Below are 20,783 nucleotides of genomic sequence, written 5' to 3' on the forward strand. Positions count from 1 at the left end.
TCTGCACTGGTTTTATAGCACCTACTGGAGAATTAGCATCTCCAACTGTGTAATAGTAGTTGAAGCAAATAAGCATTAATCTCCTTCTGCAGATTTTCTGTAAATTTCGGCTAAAAATGGTCCTGGAAACTTTGTCGGATCAGGTTCAGGTCAGTTCATTTCCAGTGTGACACACTTTGACACATCAGAAGTTAAATCTGAATCTGTGGGTGGGTCAGTGTTGACGCTGCTGCCGTCTGAACAGAAGACGTGTTGAGTGATTCAGTTTTCCACCTGCTTCCATCTGCACACGTCACCGAACAGCCACACAGCTGCTGGAGGAAACCGCTGCAGCACGCGGTGTAATCTAACTCACTGTTGTTAAATCTTTGAACTTCCATTCAAGCGTTAAATATTAACTGAGTGTTAACGAAGTGTTGATTAATTTAACTTATCATTCGACAGTTTTCCAGCCTTTAGCACAGTGTCTCCGTCTGTTCCCTCCTGCTGTTTAAAAGTAATGAAAGTGTGTTTTGTGTTTCCAGGAGCTGGCAGAAAGGAATTCACTCAGCATTCCCCACATGATTAAGACGCTCGGCCGGCCGGTGGAGTCCCCGCTGCATGATGGGAGTCTCTCTGCCTGATCTCTCAGCAGCTAATCAGCCTTAACGAGCAGTCATGTTTCTGTTTCTGCTGTTTGAGCTGTAAAGTCGACACCTGGTCAGACGAGGCTCTGACGTGTTGATGATGAGACACATCTGCCAGAGTTTGTCAAGTTTTCTGAGATTTATATCAAATAAATTAAAAAAATAAAACATTCTAAAACACGTCAGTGTCAAACCAGCAGATATATATATTTTAAGTGAATATTTTACCTTGATGCAAAAATGTATGTTTCATGTTTGGCTTCTGCTTAAAGAATCATGAAGAAGTCGCTGCAACACATCACTTCTACACAAACTATGACTTTTACATTTGTGTTTGTTGAACAAACAAAGTACAGGATGTTTAGGACAGATCCAGGCTGGCCGGTCCCAAGTTCTAATCTTTATGCTAAGCTAAGCTAACCACATCCTGACTCCAACTCCCCAGCTGGCATCAGATACCGAACAAACGATGCATTTTCGTTGGAAATTAAAAATGATGTTGACAAAAAAACCCAACAATGGCTAACTGACATTGTGAGGATTAGCAGACGTTGAGTTTTGCTCACAACTAGAATATTTGTATTTTATGTCAAGACGGAGACACATTTGGAAGACGAATTCAACCAAATCATAGCAAGCTTTTACTGTAAACTTTATACTGACTATATATTGTGTTACCTTGTGTGTTGCAGTAAAGGAAGTTACATTAGCTACAAGGTTAAACCAGTTATTTCATGTTAGAAACCTCTAACCACCACCGAGGGCAGTAATGAGCAGACAGTTAAAGTAAGTCATTTGTCTTTTATAGAAGTGCAGCTCCATTAACACTGTAAGGTAAAAAAAAAAGTTTCTGTTTAATGACATTATCTTAAAGGATGAATCTGGTGACATTTTATATTTTTCTTCTAGTGAACAAATCCCACACAAAGACTAAAACCTACACTGAATGTCTCCTGCTAACAAACAGCGTCTGGTGTGTCCTATTCCTCTGTGCCATGGAGCTCAATTGTTTCCAAAAACTATTAAAGACCCATTTTTTAGTCAAAGCTTTAAAAACCTCTTGGGCAGATTGATGTAGCGTCAATCTGTATACTCAAACTTGACCTCTGACCTTCCTTCTGAGGAAATCATGGAGCAAGTTTACCAAAAGGGGATTTCAAAACAGCATTACATCACCGCTGCGTCTCCAACAGACAACCATTCAATTACAGAGTGCAGCGGTGGAGCTGCCTCACGCCTGGAACCAGCTGAGCCTGTGATGTGACGGAGGTGAAGGTGTTGGAGGTGCGAGCTATAATTAAGATTCTTAGATTATAAGTTGTCTGAAATGCCACAAGCTTTGACACGGTGGTGGTTTTCCCTCGAGACACTTTGTAGTAAACATTCTTTGGAGGTTGTGTAATGAGAAGGCAGCTGTGTGTTCGTCTTCACATCAACACGACGGGGAGGCAAAAGGTTGTTTGCAGCTTTTCCCAATGGAAACATTTGTTTTATGTAACCAGACATCCGTGAAGGCCCGTAAACCAGCGAGGGTACAGCGAGCAGCGAGGAGGAGGAGGAGGGAAACTGAGGCTGCAGCACATCGAGCTTTAAGTTTCACAGCTGGGAAACATGATGACAAACCTTTAAACTTGCAGTAATCACCAGACAAAAAAAAAACGACAGTCACACAGTTAGCAGCTTGTACAGGAAGTCCTTGGACATGAGGTGAGTGAGAGAATAATGTTCTGCACTTAATAACTTCCTCAGTTCCCATGATTACATGGACGAGGAATTCAGCCATGCTTTGTTGTATTTGCATCTTTTAGCGTGAGAGCAGGACCAGGACTGTTCAGGCCACAAAGACAGATTTAAAAATGTCCTGTGACATCATGTCACATCTCCAAGTTTGGATCCAAAAAGTCTTCAGGAAAAAAAAAGTCTGAGATTCTGTTTTTTAGTGAAGACAGTTCACTGAAAAAACCAACAGGAAGCTGCTGGGCCCAGTTTACCCGACCGGGAGATCAGTGTGGGCGCCACATGGGCTGGTGACGGCTGCCAAAGGGCCCCTGTTCAGGGAGCCCTGATGACGATGGGCGTTGGTGCTTACATTAAGCAATCAACCAATCAATCATGTCTATTCCTGTGTGTTTATTATGTGTCCGTTACCAGATTCGTGTGATTACTGTATATTCTACACAGTCACTAGAGAAATCAGGGTCTCGAGCCTGTGAACTGTTAGCTACATTTAGTTTGAGGGAAAAACATCAACTCACTGACTGGATGGTTTTGGTGACTGACAGTAGATCAGGCTGCACTTTACTGAACCTGGTGTGTTTATATATGTTCTCTATAGTCACAGCTGACGAAGAAATTACCCGATAATTAAGAACATCATTAATCCAGAATAATCCAGCAACCGGACCCCAAATGTCATTAATTAACCTGATGGGCCAGATGGTTTGTTACACAGAACCATGTGGGACGGCTTCGTTTGAAACTGTTGGGAAAGAGCAGGTGTATTGAAAAAAAAAAAACCTTGGCATGTGTTTGGATGAAGCATGTGTCATATGTAGCAGGAGAGCACTGAAGAGGAAACACAACATGACAGCAACAAGCCGGCGCCTGAGGAGCTTTGAAAGCTAATTAGCATGTCGCTACATGATTCTTATCATCTTTCTGAGGAAAATCTGTGTACTAAATATAAAACACTCCAATCTAACGAATATCAAAACAATCTCTTCTCCATGGCTGCCAGAAGCTCCTCCCTCACAGGACGCTGACTGTGGGCGGAGCCTGATGGACTCTTACTTCCAGCCAAGGTCATTGATAAAGATAAAAAAGAGCTGCCTTGCACCACAGGCCTCCTACTAACATACATGGAGTCACTGTTAATTTCTAGTTTATCACCTGGTCATGTGTGTAACCACGGCTGACAGACTGGGGGATTGTTGTGGAACCGTTCCTGAAGTGAGGCCTAAGTCCTCTGCTCCGTCTGTACTCACATGTTCTCCTCTGTTGGCGTCTCGTTCTCTGGTGAGGACTCTCCGGGCGTCGAGCCGCTGTTTCTCCGGCGTAAAGCCTCTCGGGCTCTTCGACGACGCTCCCTCTCCACCTCCTCGGCGTCCTCGATGCTCCTCTGAGCCGTCAGCCTGGGGAGGAGGGAGGAAGGTGAGGTTAACAAAGGGAGGAAGTAACAGAGTTTGTTTATTCCAGGTTTATACTGATATAAAACTCAAATACTTGATTACTTTCATTTTCCTCCATGTTTCTCTGCAAAGTGTTGATTTAGGTTGTTGGAACATTTGGAGCACAGAAAAATATTTTAGTAAGCAGCTCTACTGTCATCAATACTCCACCCTCCCATCCATTTTCCACCCTCCCAGTTCTCCCAGTTAATCCTCCTTTGTGTGATATTCAATTTACAATGATATCACCAGAGAAAAGCAGCAATAATCACATTAAAGAAGCTGGAGTCCAGTGAACATCTGATATTTTTGCTTTAAATATTGGTCGGTTACCAATATAATGTGGATTCTCTTTGACCAGTTGTTTCAGCACAATGATAATTTCTCTACAAAATGTAAAAGCAATCATTCGTCATCTCAGTGACACAACTTTAAAAAAGAAAACCTTCATATCTGTAATTGTGGGGATGAAACCAGTGAAGTTAATCCACAGAGCTGTTGATACAAGAAGAGAAAATCCCCCACATTTCCGAAAAACTTACAGTAATCACTTCAACACTGACTTTTCCATTGTGAAACTGCTCCACACAGATGACTTCTTTCATCACTGGTGGTTAGGAAACAATAAAAGATTTGAATGAGAAACATTCGTCCTGCAGCAGACGACACAGATTCCTGACTCATCGTCGTCTCCCAGGCCTCGTGAACAAAGAGCCTGTGAAGAGGCTGAGATCCGGCTGCAGGAACATCTGCCGAGCCTCGGAAGAGAAGTGACACGGGCTGTTTATCTGCAGGATAAATACACGTGCTCTTCACCTCGTGTCAGCATTACATCACTGTATTTATTACAAACACCGTTAATCTTTATTTATCCACAGACGCCGGGCCAAACATGAACACGCCCTGATTTACACTGACACTGGAAGCCTCAGTCTCAGCTGTAAGTGGAGACGTAAGACAGTGATTCTTGTTGCACATTTTCTCTGTTTGTTTTATTCTGGACACATTAGACACTGAATTATGAGACCTGACGCAAGAAAATTAAAAAATCTATAATAATGTTTAAACAGTTTTCATCCAGGCAGTATTGGCTGATTGGATGGTTTCCACCCAGACGGTTGGTAGAATTTACTTTGATGGGTTGTGATAATTTGGAGATTTTTTTCGTCTGATCATTAATTTTTATATAGTATAACATGTTTTGGCCATACATGTTAAAAGTATATATTTTATTAATATGTAAGTTTATTAAAATAACTTATGTTTTATGAATGTCTATATATATAAAAACATATATGTCAATATATTAAATTATATTATTACATTTCTAATAGGTTACATATTATTTTTACATGTGTTTTTATTTTATATGCACATGTATTTAATATGTGGACTGTCAATATATATAAATATATTACATTTCAATATGGGAATTTTTTGTTCTTTTCCAGTTATTATTCTGTCACTGTGATCAAAGACTAAAAACATCTGTTCATGAGTGAAAATGTTTAATGTTTAATGTAACGTTATCTAAAAGACTTTTATTTATAAATGTTTTCTAACTGTGGTTTGGAGTTCACCTAATTCCACAAAACCTTTTCCTGTTTCGTGGAAAACTGCATCTGGGTTCTGGATCGTCACTGAGACCATTGTTTAAACCACTTGTGGGACAAACGCACGGGAGAAATGTTTTTATGAGAAGTTCCCTGTTTAGTTTGCATGAGGACAAACATGAACACGAGTGAAGAAAACTGCCGGCATGAAAACACGGATGTAGATTTTAAATTATTGCAAAAATAGGGTTTGTAAAAGCGAGCTGCCTCACCATGGTAACCAGTGCAGCTAAACTTCACAGGATTGGATAAAATCCTGTCAGCAGACCAACAAGATCACTGGAGTCTACAATAAAGTGACAAATGATAGAGAGCAACGGATGTTTTTATTGATCAGTGGAGTCAGTTTGCTGTTTCAGACTTGAATAAATTCATGATTAAAGCTGCATTTTAACTGCACAAAGATTCCTTGACAGTTTTGATGTTTTTATGCTTCAATCACTGCGGCTCAGAATAACATCCGGAGACAATAACTGGAAATAAAAACTAAACCCTCTGTTGTCTTTTATTGGAAAATCATCCACACACTGTTAAAATTTCCCCATAACTATAAATGAACATTTCCATCAGATATTACCACACACAAGCTATCTGTCTCCTCTGTCTCTGCTCGGCTCATTGATTAAATTTTATTATGTGCATCACGTTTATAATCATCCAACAATCCTCACACTAATTATCAGACTTATTTACAGCTTCAGCCTCATTTTAATTATTTCCAGTGTCTCTGCAGCTTCTTATTCCTGTTGTGTGATCACATTGTTTCCACAGGACAGTTAATAACCAGCTCCAGAGCGGCTGATGTCGGGCTCAGTGAAGCCAGATCACCTCAGCAGAGCCAGACTAAGCTGAACTGGCTCCGTGGTACAGGCCTGTGGTCTGTGGTGTGTGTCCTGTTTCAGGCCCACCGGGGGACTCTGGAGGACGAACAGGTCAATAAGCTCCATGTGGCTGCTCAGGTATCGACTTACTAAACTCACATTTGGCTTCTGGGTCACTAATAGATCCCTAATGGCTCCCAGCCTCCATCTGTTCCTCCACACTCCGCTCTCGTTAACAGAGGGAGTGATGTAGACGGGAGTCATGTGACCTCTGACCCTCAGCATCGTCACAAATAAAGCTTTTGTCTCCGCACCTTCTCAGGGACAGTTTACATGGAGCTACAAGCTGCAGCACCACCTCCTCTCTGACTCCTCATCTGTTACAACAAGAACAAACTCAAGCTGATCTTTGTTCTCAGCTCTGGGCTGGTTTTCACTTTGGGAGATTCAGGAACAAAAACTTGTTCAGTTACGATGAAATTCATCATCATGACTAGTTTGGTTTCAGTGTCCTGTTTTCTGTTGACCTCCTGCACCACTCTTCTCCATCACTGTAGTTAGTCCTTCAGTCTTTATTACATTAGGTTTTTACGATTTTTCCTTCATCTTGGTTGTTTTTCAAAGTAAATGCTACAACACTGACAAGAGTCTAAATATGACAAGTTAACATCAGTATAGAAACAAGCAGCAATTTAAAGGCGTAAGTGTTTGAACTCAAGGTTTCATTTCTGCAGCTGGAGAAGACTGTGACTCACAGGAGATGAAGGTTACCACAAGGCCTTCAAATTAAAGGTATGATCCAACCTCACAGAGCTGTTCGAGGTCGCATCGTGGTTTTTACTCCTTTTCTGCTCAGCACTTAAAACCACATTTTCCACCTTGAATAAATATCTGTACAGCGAGAAAACTAAATACTTAACATGGCTACGATCGGTATTTTTATATTTTCATAAGAACCATGTAACCATGTTAATTACAGTGTTAAAGGGGTGAGTTTCAGCTCATTGTTGATCCGTCTGGACCATGACTTCACTGTTCTGGTTCACTCTCCGCTCTCATAGCGTCGTTTTCAGCTGCAGCTGTTTTCAGAGAAACATCTGTAAAAGCTGCTGTCCTCTACCTGCACAGCAGCAAACAGCAGACAGACACAACCAGCACCGGATGTCAACATAACCTCAGAAAGACCTTTAACTCTCACGTTTGAACATCAAAACCCAACATTCACTAACTGACATTGTGATGTTCGGCTGATACTTAACAACACAACTTAAAATTAACAAAATATCAGCGTCAGCCGTCGTCTGTTCTACGTCAAATTGACGTTGGCATCAGACGTTGTCCTGACATTGACCCAATGTCACAACCAACATTCAACCAAACACTAACATGTAATAACATCGGTGGCCACGTCGTGCCTGCAGGGACAGAGCAGCTGGTGAACATAGTGGAGACTTTAGCAGCTAAAGAGCTGGTGGAGACCAATCACAGAGCTACAAGAGAGGGAACACTGGACTGAGAGTCATCAGGTGGAGACAAACACCACTCCACATGCACCGTCATGTTGCTGTGTTTACCAACACACCTCTGTCTGACTGTCAGCTGACAGATTTAAACGTGACTTCAAACCTTTTCCACTTCATAACAAAGCTGCAGGTCCATGTCACACACCTGCTGGAATCACTGACAGTATCTGAGCTCTACACTCGTCAGCATCAGATTCACTTCCTCCTCCGTTTCTCTTCCTTTCTCTCCATCCTTCCTGTTGGCAGGCGAGGACGAAGGGAGAGGAAACGAGTGAAGGGGCAGAGGTGGAGAGGCCGGTGCACATCTGGATGTGGGTCAGCTGGGTGTTTCACTGAGGTGGAGAGACGTGTTTGTGTTGGCGGGCAGCGGTCAGTGTGTTAGGATGACAGATACGCAAACGGCTGACTTTCAAAATAAAAGCTTGTCCTCTGGTACTGAAAAAAATACAGTTTTTTTACATTTTAATAATAAAATATTATTCATTTACAGTTAAAGTTCATTGGTTGTGTATATTATTTCTTGCAGACTTATTTCAGAAAAAAGAAACCATGATGTATCAGAGTTACAGAGGAGTCGCTGCAGTTTCTGGACTTAAATAATGGAAACATTAAGTAATCAATTAAATTGTCTTTTCTAGTTTTGGATTTTGCCTTAGCTGGTGGTCTGGAGAGGTCACCCTGACTTAAAGTTCAAATTTTCCACATTAAAATGTCTAAAAACTACTATACTATAATTACTATTTTGTTGAGTTGTTTACCTGTCAATTGCATCAAATCCCCTATGTTCATGTGTCCATATTGTGGCCATGAAAAGAATAATTTTTTTATTCAGTTTTAAGTCACATTTTTAAGATACACTTTTGAGATCTTGGTTGTTTTCAACAGATGAAGGCTTTTAGTCATCAGATGTCTGGATCTTAAGTTAAGCAGAGAAACAAGCTGAGCAGACGTTAGCGGCAGTTTGGCCTGAAGCCCCTGTGAGGCACTTTTCAACATAAAACTGGTTTATTCAGTGTTTCTAACGGCTATAATCAGCTGGTGTGTTTGTTTTTCAAAGGAGAACTGTGTGGAGAATTCAGCTCCATGTAAAAACCACTGATGGTGGTAAAGACAACAACTCCCATGATCCCACGCTACTTCACAATGTCACTAAAGTCTGTTTTTTGTTGTTTTGATTGAGGGACCCTTCACAGCAGAACATTATATATGGCGTCTTTAAAAACTGAACCAATCTAATTTCAGTGAGGACTTTCTGTATCTCATTATCATCCATCTAATGTTACAGACTTAAAATGGCTTATGAAATAAACAAATTACCATCAATATCTATTATTATTGGCATCTTCAGACCAACATATGAGTTGTGACCTAAAATCCCAACCTGTGGAGGACCTGTCTGACAGTGGGAACTGGCTCTGGCTGCTGCTTTCTCAGTTTCTTCTGAGTTGTCAGGAATTCGAGTGTTGAAATCTGCTCAGACTGTTTGAGCTAAACTCTGCCTCTGCTGCCCTCTCATTACGTCTGCTTTCTGTAATCAGCGCTGTGGGATTCAGTCATACCTGGCACCAGCTCAAACATCTGATTCGGACCAAATGATTAATCCCCATCTGAGTGATTTTAAAGTGCTGGGATTACCGGCAGCTTTACTTCCTCCTTCTCATCCTGTGTTTTATCAAAACCAATTTTTTTTTAACTCCTCATGTCATCTAATCATCGCAGCAGGGCAGAAATCTTCCCCCTTTGCTCGAAGCCCGGAGCTCGTCTGGACTGTGTCGGGGTAACGTTGCCTCTCCAGGCAATTGCAGCAACAAGCACAGAGGATTTTCTCTTCCTCAGCGGTTGGCAGTCGAGCAGGTTTTCTGTTGTTCTGAGTTTGTTGTTACTCTGTAAACTGAGACCAGAGGCAAGACTGAGCACGCTACCTCCCTCAGCGTTTCCTCAGACAGCGGCTGACGAGGTGTCGTTCAGCCCTGGAGGTCAGAGTGACTGACAGGAGGCACACCTGAGTCCTGAGCTCACACATCAACGTGAGCGACCGGACAAAGTGGTTCACTTACAAACAGAAACAGAAATGTGGCTCTTTAAAAAGTCAGCAAACATCTTTTGTTTTCTGAAACTGGATTTTTTTGGAAGGAAGAGATTCAATATTCAATATTAACAGCTGTTTTACTAGTGAAGCCACATCTCACAATGACTGTGACCAATGAACGAGAAGGAAACTGATCAATGGAAAACAGAAAAAGGACAAAGATTCGTAAACAGGAAAAGGGCAACATAAAAAGGGCACCACAGGAACAGAATAAAAACTTAAGACGTAGCAGATGACTACAAAGAAGAAAAGAATAAGAAACATTGAAATCAAAAAGAATAAAAATAAAGAGAGAACAGAAAAGAGAATTATTTAAAACATTGTTAAATCAGCCCTGTCTCCTAGAAATCACCACAGTTATTTTCAGTATTGATTGGTCCACCAGTTATTTCCTCTGTTCATCGGTCAGTTGGTGAACATAGTGGAGCATTTAGCAGATAAAGAGCTGGATACTAAAAAGGTTATTGCAGGGTTGTCTTGACTGATGATCAGTTCTAATCTCACATTTCTACACCTGTTCAATAGACAAGATCCGACACGTAAATGCGACAGACCTGGAGTTGTTGGAAGCTGGAACAGTTTCTCTCTGCCAAAAACAGTTTCTGGTACAAACGTCTGAAATGAAAAGCTTTGCTGCTTTTCTTTGTCTTACATGATCATAAGCTCAGGATCTGTCACTGTGAGGAACTGGGCCTATCTCTGTGCAGGACGCACAGAGGAGACACTAATATCCATCTTCTCATCTGACTCCGGAGAGCATGACACAGAACATGATAAATGATACCCCACAGTGTTGGACTGTCTCTTTAAGTGACAAACAGCCCTCCAGTGTTTTGGAGACACAGCTGGTTGCTAACAGATTTGTGGCGCAAGACTTTATGAAAGAAAAAGAACCAAAATTAGAAGCAGCCGACGGCGACAACTAGAAACAGGACACACGTACCCACCAACCAGACGAAAGCTCCACCACCTGCCTACAGAGAAGCTAAACCACACAGAGTTGGTCTCTATCTGCCCGCACTTGTCCAGGGCTTTGACTTTATTGTCCGGCAACATTTCACCGGAACGAGAGTAAAAGAGGGAGCCTCCTGTGTGTGGGAGGGGGGGGGGGGGGGGGGGACGGTTGAAAGCATTAAACCTTCATCTGCTCTTTTGTAAGCACACATGCTGTCATCGGCTGGATGAGTCGGCTGAATGACACAATAATAACACGGTTTCCTTTCAGCCTGAAAGCCAGCCAGGCTCCGCGGGACAGACGAGGACGGTGGGAAGACGTTTGTGAGATGAAGTCAGTGCTGTGTTGAAACAAGTCAGGGCGGCGGAGGGCACTGAATCACTGACACGACAACTGAAAGACGCCGCTTCCCAGAAAAAACAACTCACTGCAGTCACCAGACGAGTTGTGAGGAAGGAGCCGGGGGCTTCGACCTGCACAGAGTCAAACTGCTGCTCGTCTCCTTTCAATATGATTGATTTTATCGTTAATGCCACTGTCCAGTTCGAATATGGATGTTAACTTGATCACATCACTCGAAGGACTAGTTTACTTGTAAAAAACAGTGCAAAGAAAAACTTCCTCCCATGAGTCCTGTCCTCAACAGCGGGGGGGGTGTCTTCAACTGAAGTGATTGTACTTGGGCCTAAACACATGAAATACATGATCTGATAATACAGTGACTCTGGATGGCGTTACCTTGGCCTGCAGTGCTACGAGCCTTCCACCTGCACACTGTGAAAATGAGAAGCATCCTGTCTGCTGAAATCTCTTTCTCCCCTTTACTCAACCAGTTGAGGCATAAAATTGAATTGAATATTTCTAAAATCAAATTCCACAGTCTGTGTGGTTTTACATTCTGCATGGATGATGTCGCTGCAGCACTTTGAGGTAACACACATACAGGGAGGTTTAGATCACCAGCTGCCTCGGTCCTGGGCACGTCAGTTACCAGCCTGCAGTCAGACACCAGTTGTCAGGGCCAGAAGTCCAACAACCCCCCCCCCCAGCAGACAGTAATCACCATGTTTTGGCTGCATGTCTGGATGTCTGTGCCCCCCCATGCAGAGCACAAATGGACCACTGATCCCTGAAGGTTGAGTTCCCTGTTTGGTCTGAGGATTTTACCAGAGGATGAGGAGGAAACCTGCAGCCATTCTCACACAAGAGTCAGCAGGAAAAACCTCATCTCACAGGACAACAAACAAGTCAGAGATGTTGGATCAGAAGTTTAATACACATTGACGAGGACCCAACAAGTACAGAATCAGACTCTTGTATTTGTCCATAGTGAACCTAAACAAACCAAAATCCAGAAACATGCGGCGAGGGCATGCTTCTCTAATACCAAAGAAAATAAACTCAGTGTCTGGTTGCATCTGAAGCTTCAAAATGGCCAAAAATGACAAGCAGCAGAAAACAAGAGAGCAAAGGTGAGGAGGTCAGTGCCCTGAAAGTTTCCCTGAGACCAGAGAAGCTGGGAAAGTATTCACCAAAGAAGAGCTGCACATGTCACAGTGAGATTTCTGATATAGTTCCCACATCAGTAATTCATCCCCACAAATTACTTCATTTCCTCACACATTACTAAATCCTGCAGTCAGATTATATGAACTTAAAGACGCACTTGTTAGCATATCTGATAATTAGCCCATAGCCTTAAAGCTTACCTCTACTACTAAAGGCTCCCCCACCCTCTTATATAGGACCCTCCCACTCTTTGTGATCATGTTTCTCTTTAGGAATATTAAAGGTCCCATATTGTATTAAGGTAGATGTCCATGTGTTTGTGATTATAAAGCAGGTCTAGGTTCTATATTAATACTGTGAAAGTATCAAAGCCTCAGTCCACAGAGAAATGCACATAGCCTGTATTCAGAAACTGAGCCTTAAAACCAGCCGTCAGGACTTCTGGAACTTTGTGATGTCACAACAAAGCAGTCACCACCCTCAACCATGCCCCAAGCCCCGCCCACCTGGACCGACCATCCAACCTTGGAGGATTTGGTTTCTCTGGGTGTTTACCTGAAATCAGCTGTATTTTTATTGGACCACTCAGAAAATACAAAATGACCTGTTGTCACTAGAGCTCCAGAGAGAAGCCTGAGAGAGGAGATGTAAAACTACACTGAGATGGTTCTTGGTTCTTAAAACCACAAATGTATCAAAATATAAATACCTAAACTTCAAATAAAACACTGGTGTAAAATATGGGACCTTTAACATTTAACGTCATAGTTACCAGAGGCACAGTGCCCCCCCCCCCCGTCCTGGGCCCCGGGCCCCTTCACTAATCCATCCATGAGAAAGGCAAAGAAGAAAACAAACAAATAAAACTGAAGAATCTGACTCTGAGGAAATTCAGTCACAAAGTTCAGTTCTGAGGATCGTCTGTGTGGGTTTCTGCCGTTTCCGCTGTGATCCTCAGTCTCATCATATCTGACCTTATCTCAGCTCGGGTTCTGTCATTGTGTCTGTCAGAACAACTACTGCAACACAACACCTCCCCATCCACACTGTGACCTCCAGGATGGTCAGAAAATCAGCTGAAAGTCTCCTTCACCCACCAGCTGGCTTTCCTCCACCACCACCACCAGTGTGAAGACTCCAGGGGTCCTATCTTACACCTCAGGTACCCTCCCTTTATGTTCACACACTATATTTCACGGTGACATGTAATTTGCCTTCACAGTTAGAAACAAGTCACAGACGTCTGTCATCGTAATTCATCTCTAGGTTAATTAAAGAATAAAGCTGCATTATTCTTTGTCTCTATTGTAAATAGAGAACAGAGGAGACGTGCAACAGTGCGACTCCCTGATGTGTTTTTATAGCAACAATGCAGCTCTGTGGCTCAGAGGAATCAGATGTGTCAGGCTCTGATACACACACTGTTCTTGTTATTAGGAGACATTTAGTGTTTGTTCTAGTCTTTTTCATGGGATCATGAGAATGTCAACAGACTTATACTTTACTTTAGTTATATCTTCAGTTGGTTTTCTTGAAGGCTTCCGGCAAAAACATATTTATATACACTGTACAGCTACATAGAAAACATTACTGTATTTAATTATTTCAAAAATTATAACTATTATAGTGTAATGAACTCCTCATTAAAGGTCCTATATTGTACAAAGTGAGCTGTGCTTGTGATTATAAAGCAGGTCTAGGTTCTATATTAATACTGTGAAAGTATCAAAGCCTCAGTCCACAGAGAAATGCACACAGCCTGTATTCAGACACTGAGCCTTAAAACCAGCTGTCAGGACTTCTGGAACTTTGTGATGTCACAACTAAGCAGTCACCACTCAGCCACGCCCCAAGCCCCGCCCACCTGGACCCACCATCCAACCTTGGAGGATTTGGTGTCTCTGATTATTTACCTGAAATTGGATCAATCAGAAAACAGTCAGCCAGTCAGAGGAGAGGCTCAGATCCTCTCCTCTGATTGGCTGACTGACCTGTTGTAACTAGAGCTCCAGAGAGAAGCCTGAGAGAGGAGATGTAAAACTACACTGAGATGGTTTTTAGTTCTTAAAACCACAAATATATCTTCTGATGGAGATCAACACTTCAGATAAAACACAGAAGAAGAGTAAAAAAATATGCGACCTTTAACCTGTGTATCTTAACGGTCGTCACATACCAACATGAACCACACATGGTGCAGCTGCTGGTTCAGAGTTCAGCCACTTCTCCAGATTGGGCAGCATTTACCCATAAAATATGTGAATAATTGTACAAGACTGTGTTTAAAAAAGCTGAGGTTTGTTAAATCTCAGTGATCCACAGTGAGAGTGTCAAGGTGAGAAACTGTGAAAAAGGGAAGAACTTAAATCTGAATTCTGTGTCCACTGAGATACTGGACTCATTAAACAGTAAAACAAGACCCAGTCTGGTTTGAGTCCTGGTCTGTGTGTTTACGTGCAGCCCATCAGTTTTAACATGACGTCGTCGCACTGAGGTCAGAGAGATAAAACCATCATCTGCTCACACAGATATGACCCCTGGAAACAGGAAACCCGGCTCTGTTTACTTTCCCTCAGTTCTTTTAATGCACACAACCTGTGGGGGGGGGTTTTGATGCCCCCGTCGCTCATCAACTCCACCACCCTCTCCCCCCAAAAAACATTCCTCAGTGTCTTATCTCCCTGTATCGTAAACACTGAGGGAACCCACCCATGTGTGTGGGATTCAGGGGTCAGAGGTCAGTGTGTTTTGAAGCAGGTATGCCTCCTGGATGACATCACCTCTGGCGAGGGGGTGTGGGAGTGGGGGGAGGTATTGGTTTCCCAGAAAGAGCTGATTAAAGACAGATCGGCCCTGCTGCTGCTGCACGGCTGTGAGGATGTGTTGTGTGTCTGTGGTCTGACGGTGCAACAGGTGTGTGACGGTGTGAAGGTGACGACACACCGGTGACCGTTCAGGTAATTAAGGAAACACAGTCAGTGCTGCAGTTTGTTGGAAATGTTCGACATCGGCCGGTTGTCGAGGCCACGACCACAAATATTTTCACAACAAAGGCAGGTGGTGCGAGAAAAGACGAAGAAGCTAACTGGCTTGTTTTGACAGCATCACCGTGTGGTTCGCCTCCAACTACAAGACGCTGCAGCACCAGTGACATCACTGATGCCTCCCTGCTCTCCCTCCTGGTCATCTGGAACGACGCCAAACCCACAGAGCAGCCGGCATCGCGAGGGCCTCCTCAGTCTGCTGCCATCTGGGCGAAGACACCGGAGCCCCCGAGCCTGCTCCTCCAGACCGGGTACCAGCTGTATCCGTCAGTCTGTCAGGACCCTGAACCGCCCCCCCCTGGACTGTAATGCAACCACCCCACCCTCATCACATCCAACAGCGACACACATAAGGACTTTTTTTACAAACACATACACACACGCACAGAGTACAACTTAACCTCCTTCACCACTGGAAATCATCATCACCGCCTGGATACACTCCTAAAAACACAGACCCCGTCCCGCTGCCTGACGGAGACGGTGATGGATGTAACACAGTTTAGCAGAGATGCCAACGTCCGGCGTCCTGCGAGTGTTTTTGGAGCCGGTCTGTGGAGTGATGTCAGCTCCTCCAGACTGACGCCATGAGTGGACTGAATCAGAGCGGGATGCCGCCTCCTCCAGCTGTTACATGCTCATCATAAACACACGCTCACTGTGACTCACAGGTTTACACCAAGCTCGGCGGGTTTAACACCTGAGACTCACTGAGGCCAGGTTCACAGAGACAAACACGCATCAGCTTCCTGAGTCACCACCTCACAGTCAGAGGGACGGACGTTTGTTTTACACTTAAGCTCAAAAATCTCATCAGATGTATGAAAGTACAAACATCTTATGATTAAACTGTTCGTTTTTGTACAGTTTAGTTATTTTTTTGCAGGTTGCAGTGTTTCCTTGTTGGAATAATGAGACTATAATTTGTTGTGCACAAGTCTAAGGCTTTAAGTCTTTTGAATTTCCCCAAGGGATCAAAGAAGTATTTTATCTATCTAGTAGCCGGGTTTCAGATAAAAAACCTATTTATGCATGTTCTGTGTTTCCATTGATGATGTTATGCGTTTCTCCATTCATGATATTGATCCATTTAACCACGACGACAGATTTTGCAGAATCTGCTAATTGTTGGGACGATTGCATCCATGGCAACAGCCGTTGTATTTAATTGAAGGTGACGAGGGCGTCTGTTGCACGTAATGACCGGAAAGCAAACCCTAATATCTGACTGAGGACACGTTTCAGGGGTTTCCAGGAGATAAAAGTCTGTTTTGGATGCCATGTGACTTAAAAGTGGAAAAAGTTTTTCCATTTCACTTTTGCTAAATTTTGCTTTGTCGAACAGTCTGAAAAAACACCTCACGAGAGTTTATACATGTCATACATTTTATTTACGAAATCCATGTGTTTCCATTACGTGTTTTTTTAGGCTGCAATTTCAAACTGAGCATTAAGCAGGTTAATGGAAACTCGGCTAGTGACATAAATATGAGCCAGAAAAGGCCACGACACCTTAAGCTCAACTGATCTGTGCTCTTGTAGGTAAAGAAAATCAGAGTTATCAATAAAACTGTTGAATTCTGCTGGAACATCTCCACTAAACTCGTCAGAGCAGAGACCCCAAAGTTTCCAAAGACATGAGATTTTGGGGAGATGAGTCTCTGATGGAACAAAGCATCAAAAATACAGAAACACTCAAATCATCTGAGAGATGGATTCACTCTGACGGAAAAGATGTGGTCTGTTGAAAACAGAACAAAACTTAATCTACAGGAATTTATTTTCAAAATAAAAGAGACCAGAGGAGGTCAGACCCGGATCAGAACAATGAGCCTGATCCAGGTTGTGTTGGACCTGAACTGATCCAACAACACAACAAAAAAGCTCATTTTAATTCCTGATGATGGGAAACAGAATTTCATCCTCTAACATTCAGCGGTCTGAACCGTTACACTGGAACCCGACACTGGATGAAAAAAACAGACAGGACGTGCCGCCGCCCGTAAGCACCCAAAAAACAAAAGACTAACTCAGGTGACCTTTCACCTCTGTCACAGGTCGCCAACACCACTTCCCCTCTCCGTGGAACGGGGAAGCCTCGGGCGTCCACCTCTGAGTTTCCTGCCTTGATTTTACTCATATTAATTAAGCTTGTGATTGTGTTTTAAAAATAAAAATAGTGAAGATTTTTGAGCAGAACAGATTTTTAACGTTGTTTCTTTGTTTTGATTAATTAAAGTGAGAGGAGGTGAGTCCATTTCAAAAACACCCAAATCCTCCCAAAACCCTGCGTGACCCAAAACACTCCCAGTAATCCCACTGTTCCCATTTAGACAGACCTGTTTAACACACACACACACACACACACACACACACACACACACAGAAAATACAAAGGCACACATGCTTGAAAACAATCCTCTTTATCCTCATCTGCTCAGGTTTCCCCCAAATATCAGACACAAACTCACTGATTCTCCTCTGAGCCAGAAAAAGATCATTTTTTACCTTTAATCTCAACCTGAATCAGTGTGTGTGTCTGTGTGTGTGTGTGTGTGTGTGTGTGTGTGTGTGTGTGTGTGTGTGTTTTAAAGTGTGCATTGTGTTTAAACATTAACTTCAGTTGCCTCTCTCTCTGTTCGTGTGCAGCAGAAACAAACAGAAACCGGCAGCAGAGACAGACAGATCGACCACGTACCTCATCAGGTTCTGTAAACCCTGTTTGCTGGAGTTTCTCCTCAGCACAGCGTTGGACATGTTGGCCTCTTCTCTTCTTCTCCTTCTTCTAATTCTTCTTCTTCTTCTTCTTCTTGTCTCTCCTCTGACAGAAACAAAACGGATCGCACCGGCCAATCAGAGAAATTTGCTCCTATTCTTCTTCAGTTGTGAAGTTTCCACCTCGACCCTGAAGGCAGCTTTCTGTCCCTGCAGCTGCACCGAAGCCCGGAGAGAGTGTGTGTGTGTTACACTGCACACACACACACACACACAGACACACACTTTCTTTTTGCTGTATATCACACACTCAGTTTCTCCCCTGCAGAGCTTGTTGGGAATGTCAGCGAAGCTCAGAGTGACTCCCTCCTCTGTCTCTGGGAGGCTGGGTTTTTAGTCATTACACCCCCCCCCCCACCCAGCCCCTCCTCTCTAACACACACACACACACACACCTCTCCCCCCTCCCTCTGTCCTACATGTGGTTTTCATTGAAGAGCTCAGAACAGCGGGGCCCAACATCTCTCTCTCTACTCTCTCTCTCTTTTTTCTTCTTTCTTCGCTGCCTTTCTCTATTATGCCGGGTCATGTGGTCTTCCCTGAGGGGGAATGAAAGACGATACACCCCCCCCCCCCCCCCCCCCACAAACTAAGAAGAAAAAAAATCCACTACTGAACCATCCCAATCCCCTCCCCAACAATTCAATCTCCCCCTGATTGCCAAAGCAGCAGATTAGCAAGAAAAGATCAGGGGAAGACAAAGCGAGGGAGGTGTTTGTTATCTCTGAACAGAAGCTGTGAAAATGCTCTGACACGTGTTAAAGTTTACTTTATGTAAAAGTAAAGAAACAACAGCAGCAAAATATATTTAAGTATCTAAACTAGACCTAGTTAGCTTAGCTTGGCATCAAGACTGAAAGCAGGGGGAACAGTCAGCCTGCAATAAAGGCTACATCCACAGTAGCACATTTTTATTTTAAAACAAACTAACACACCTGAAACTGTACACACATGACGATCCACGTACACTGAGCATGTGCGAGCCGGTGTGAACAGGAAGCAGATTTTCTCATCTGCAGTTGATTAGTTGCAGAAAATACTACGAACGAGGAGCAACAGAGACAGTTGTAGCTAATTCATTATCCATGTCGCTTTCACCACTGTTGGTCCAGGCTGATGATAAAGTGAGGTCTTGACTTCATCCTGTAAAGTTCCTTGAGATAATGGATATTAAGATTTGGTGCTGTACTAATAAAACTGAACTGCCGGAGTCAGCAGCGTTTTGAAAACTCAGAGTTCGTGTGGAAATCAGACAAACGTAGCACAAGAGAGTTTTAAAACTAAAACGTAGTCGTGTGGATGTAGCCAGAGAATCTCGTTTCCGGAAGTTTCCCCAAAACAACAAAATGTCACAATGAAGTGACAAAGACCTGGAGCAGGTGGAGGGTCGGGTCAACAAAGTGTTGGACTAAATGTTTCCTGTTTCCTTTTTATTAACCATAACCTCAGCCGAGTATAACCACTCAGTAACCATGACAACACTGTCTGTAATTGTAGTTTTAAACAAAGCTGAAATTAGAAATTCCTTAATGTAAAAGTTCAAGGGTCCAAAACAATACGAGCACTCTCAGTGAACAGTTTAAAAGCAGGTGGAAGGAAACAAACTTAGTGATGTAAAAACACAGAAAACAGGTAAAATGACAACATCGGAAGGTTGGTTTTTGTTTCTGATGTCGAGCGTCCTCCTCTCTGTCCTTCACACTTCGACAAACAAACTGTGCGTCTTTGTCTCCGTCTGCTCCTCCCGAATCCCTCGCTCACACATTCAACACACCGCCGTTACTACGGTAACCAATTCCAGTAAGTCTTGCCTGGTGGCACGTCAGACAAAAGGACACTCTGAGAAGTGAATTCATAGTGTGGACGTGCCCCCCACCACCACCACCAATTCATGCTTGAGCTCATAAAGCAGAGCTGCCATTTCCAACGAACACAGGCTGACCTGAACACAACCTGGACACTCAGACGCTCTTAAACAAACAGAACTGAAAAGCGAAAAAGCTGGACAGTAAAAAAAAAAAAAAAAAAAGAAAACCCTGAGTCGAAGTCCACCTGCTCTGCTGCCAGGTGGAAAACTGAGGCAGCAACACTGTACACTTAAAGGTCCACTTACTTTCACCTGAGCTGCTCCATCTGCTGCAGTGAAGACCATGAGCTGCTGTTGAAAGCCTCGGTGTAAAAGAAGAGTGGCAGAGAGTGAAGAAAACTCCTGCACAGAGACCTGCCTCCTACATGTTCTTCATTCAGATCATCAGTTCGGAAGCAACAGGGTCAAATTTCATTTTGTCAGTTGACTCGTACTTTTTTGGTTGTGTCATTGTCATTATGTGCTTCAGCCTGGTCACAATAAAAGGCCACTTTAAAACAGATAGTTTTAAAGACATTTATCGCTGGACTGTGGGTTTCTAGGGTCGGGATCTGATGCACGACGCCCATAATTCTCTATGATGCTCCTAATAAATGTCTCTTTACAGAATAAACCTGCACATTTTAGAGTGGCCTGTGACTGTGAGCAGCCCAGCACCTGTGCAACAATCAGGCTGTGTCATCAGCATCTTGATACGTCACACCTGAGACGCACACCTGAGGCACCAACACAGATCACACACGCTTCAAAGATCAAAGATATTTTACCTCAACTCATGAAAAATGGGAACAAAA

The 20,783-nt window shown here is 43.2% G+C and overlaps 1 protein-coding gene across 3 annotated transcripts in view; it reads right to left on the bottom strand.

The window, feature by feature from the left end:
• lsp1a (lymphocyte specific protein 1 a) overlaps positions 1 to 20,356 on the bottom strand; it is a 43,132-nt gene extending 22,776 nt beyond the window's left edge. The window contains exons 1-3 of one of the 3 annotated variants that reach the window (XM_071459692.1): positions 20,236 to 20,356; positions 18,046 to 18,168; positions 3,611 to 3,757 (exon numbers count right to left, since the gene is read on the bottom strand). In XM_071459692.1, the coding sequence (XP_071315793.1) occupies positions 3,611 to 3,757; positions 18,046 to 18,104 (206 nt within the window). In that variant the 5' untranslated portion in view covers positions 18,105 to 18,168; positions 20,236 to 20,356. Of the gene's footprint in view, positions 1 to 3,610; positions 3,758 to 18,045; positions 18,429 to 20,235 lie in introns of those variants that run through there. The other 2 variants (XM_071459702.1, XM_071459685.1) reach the window with 2 other exon arrangements.
• Between the last annotated feature and the right edge of the window lie 427 nt (positions 20,357 to 20,783).

This window comes from Trachinotus anak, unplaced genomic scaffold (assembly GCF_046630095.1).
Source record: "Trachinotus anak isolate AG129_WGS33_773 ecotype Australia unplaced genomic scaffold, CSIRO_AGI_Tana_v1 ptg000002l, whole genome shotgun sequence".
NCBI classification, from domain to species: Eukaryota; Metazoa; Chordata; class Actinopteri; order Carangiformes; family Carangidae; genus Trachinotus; species Trachinotus anak.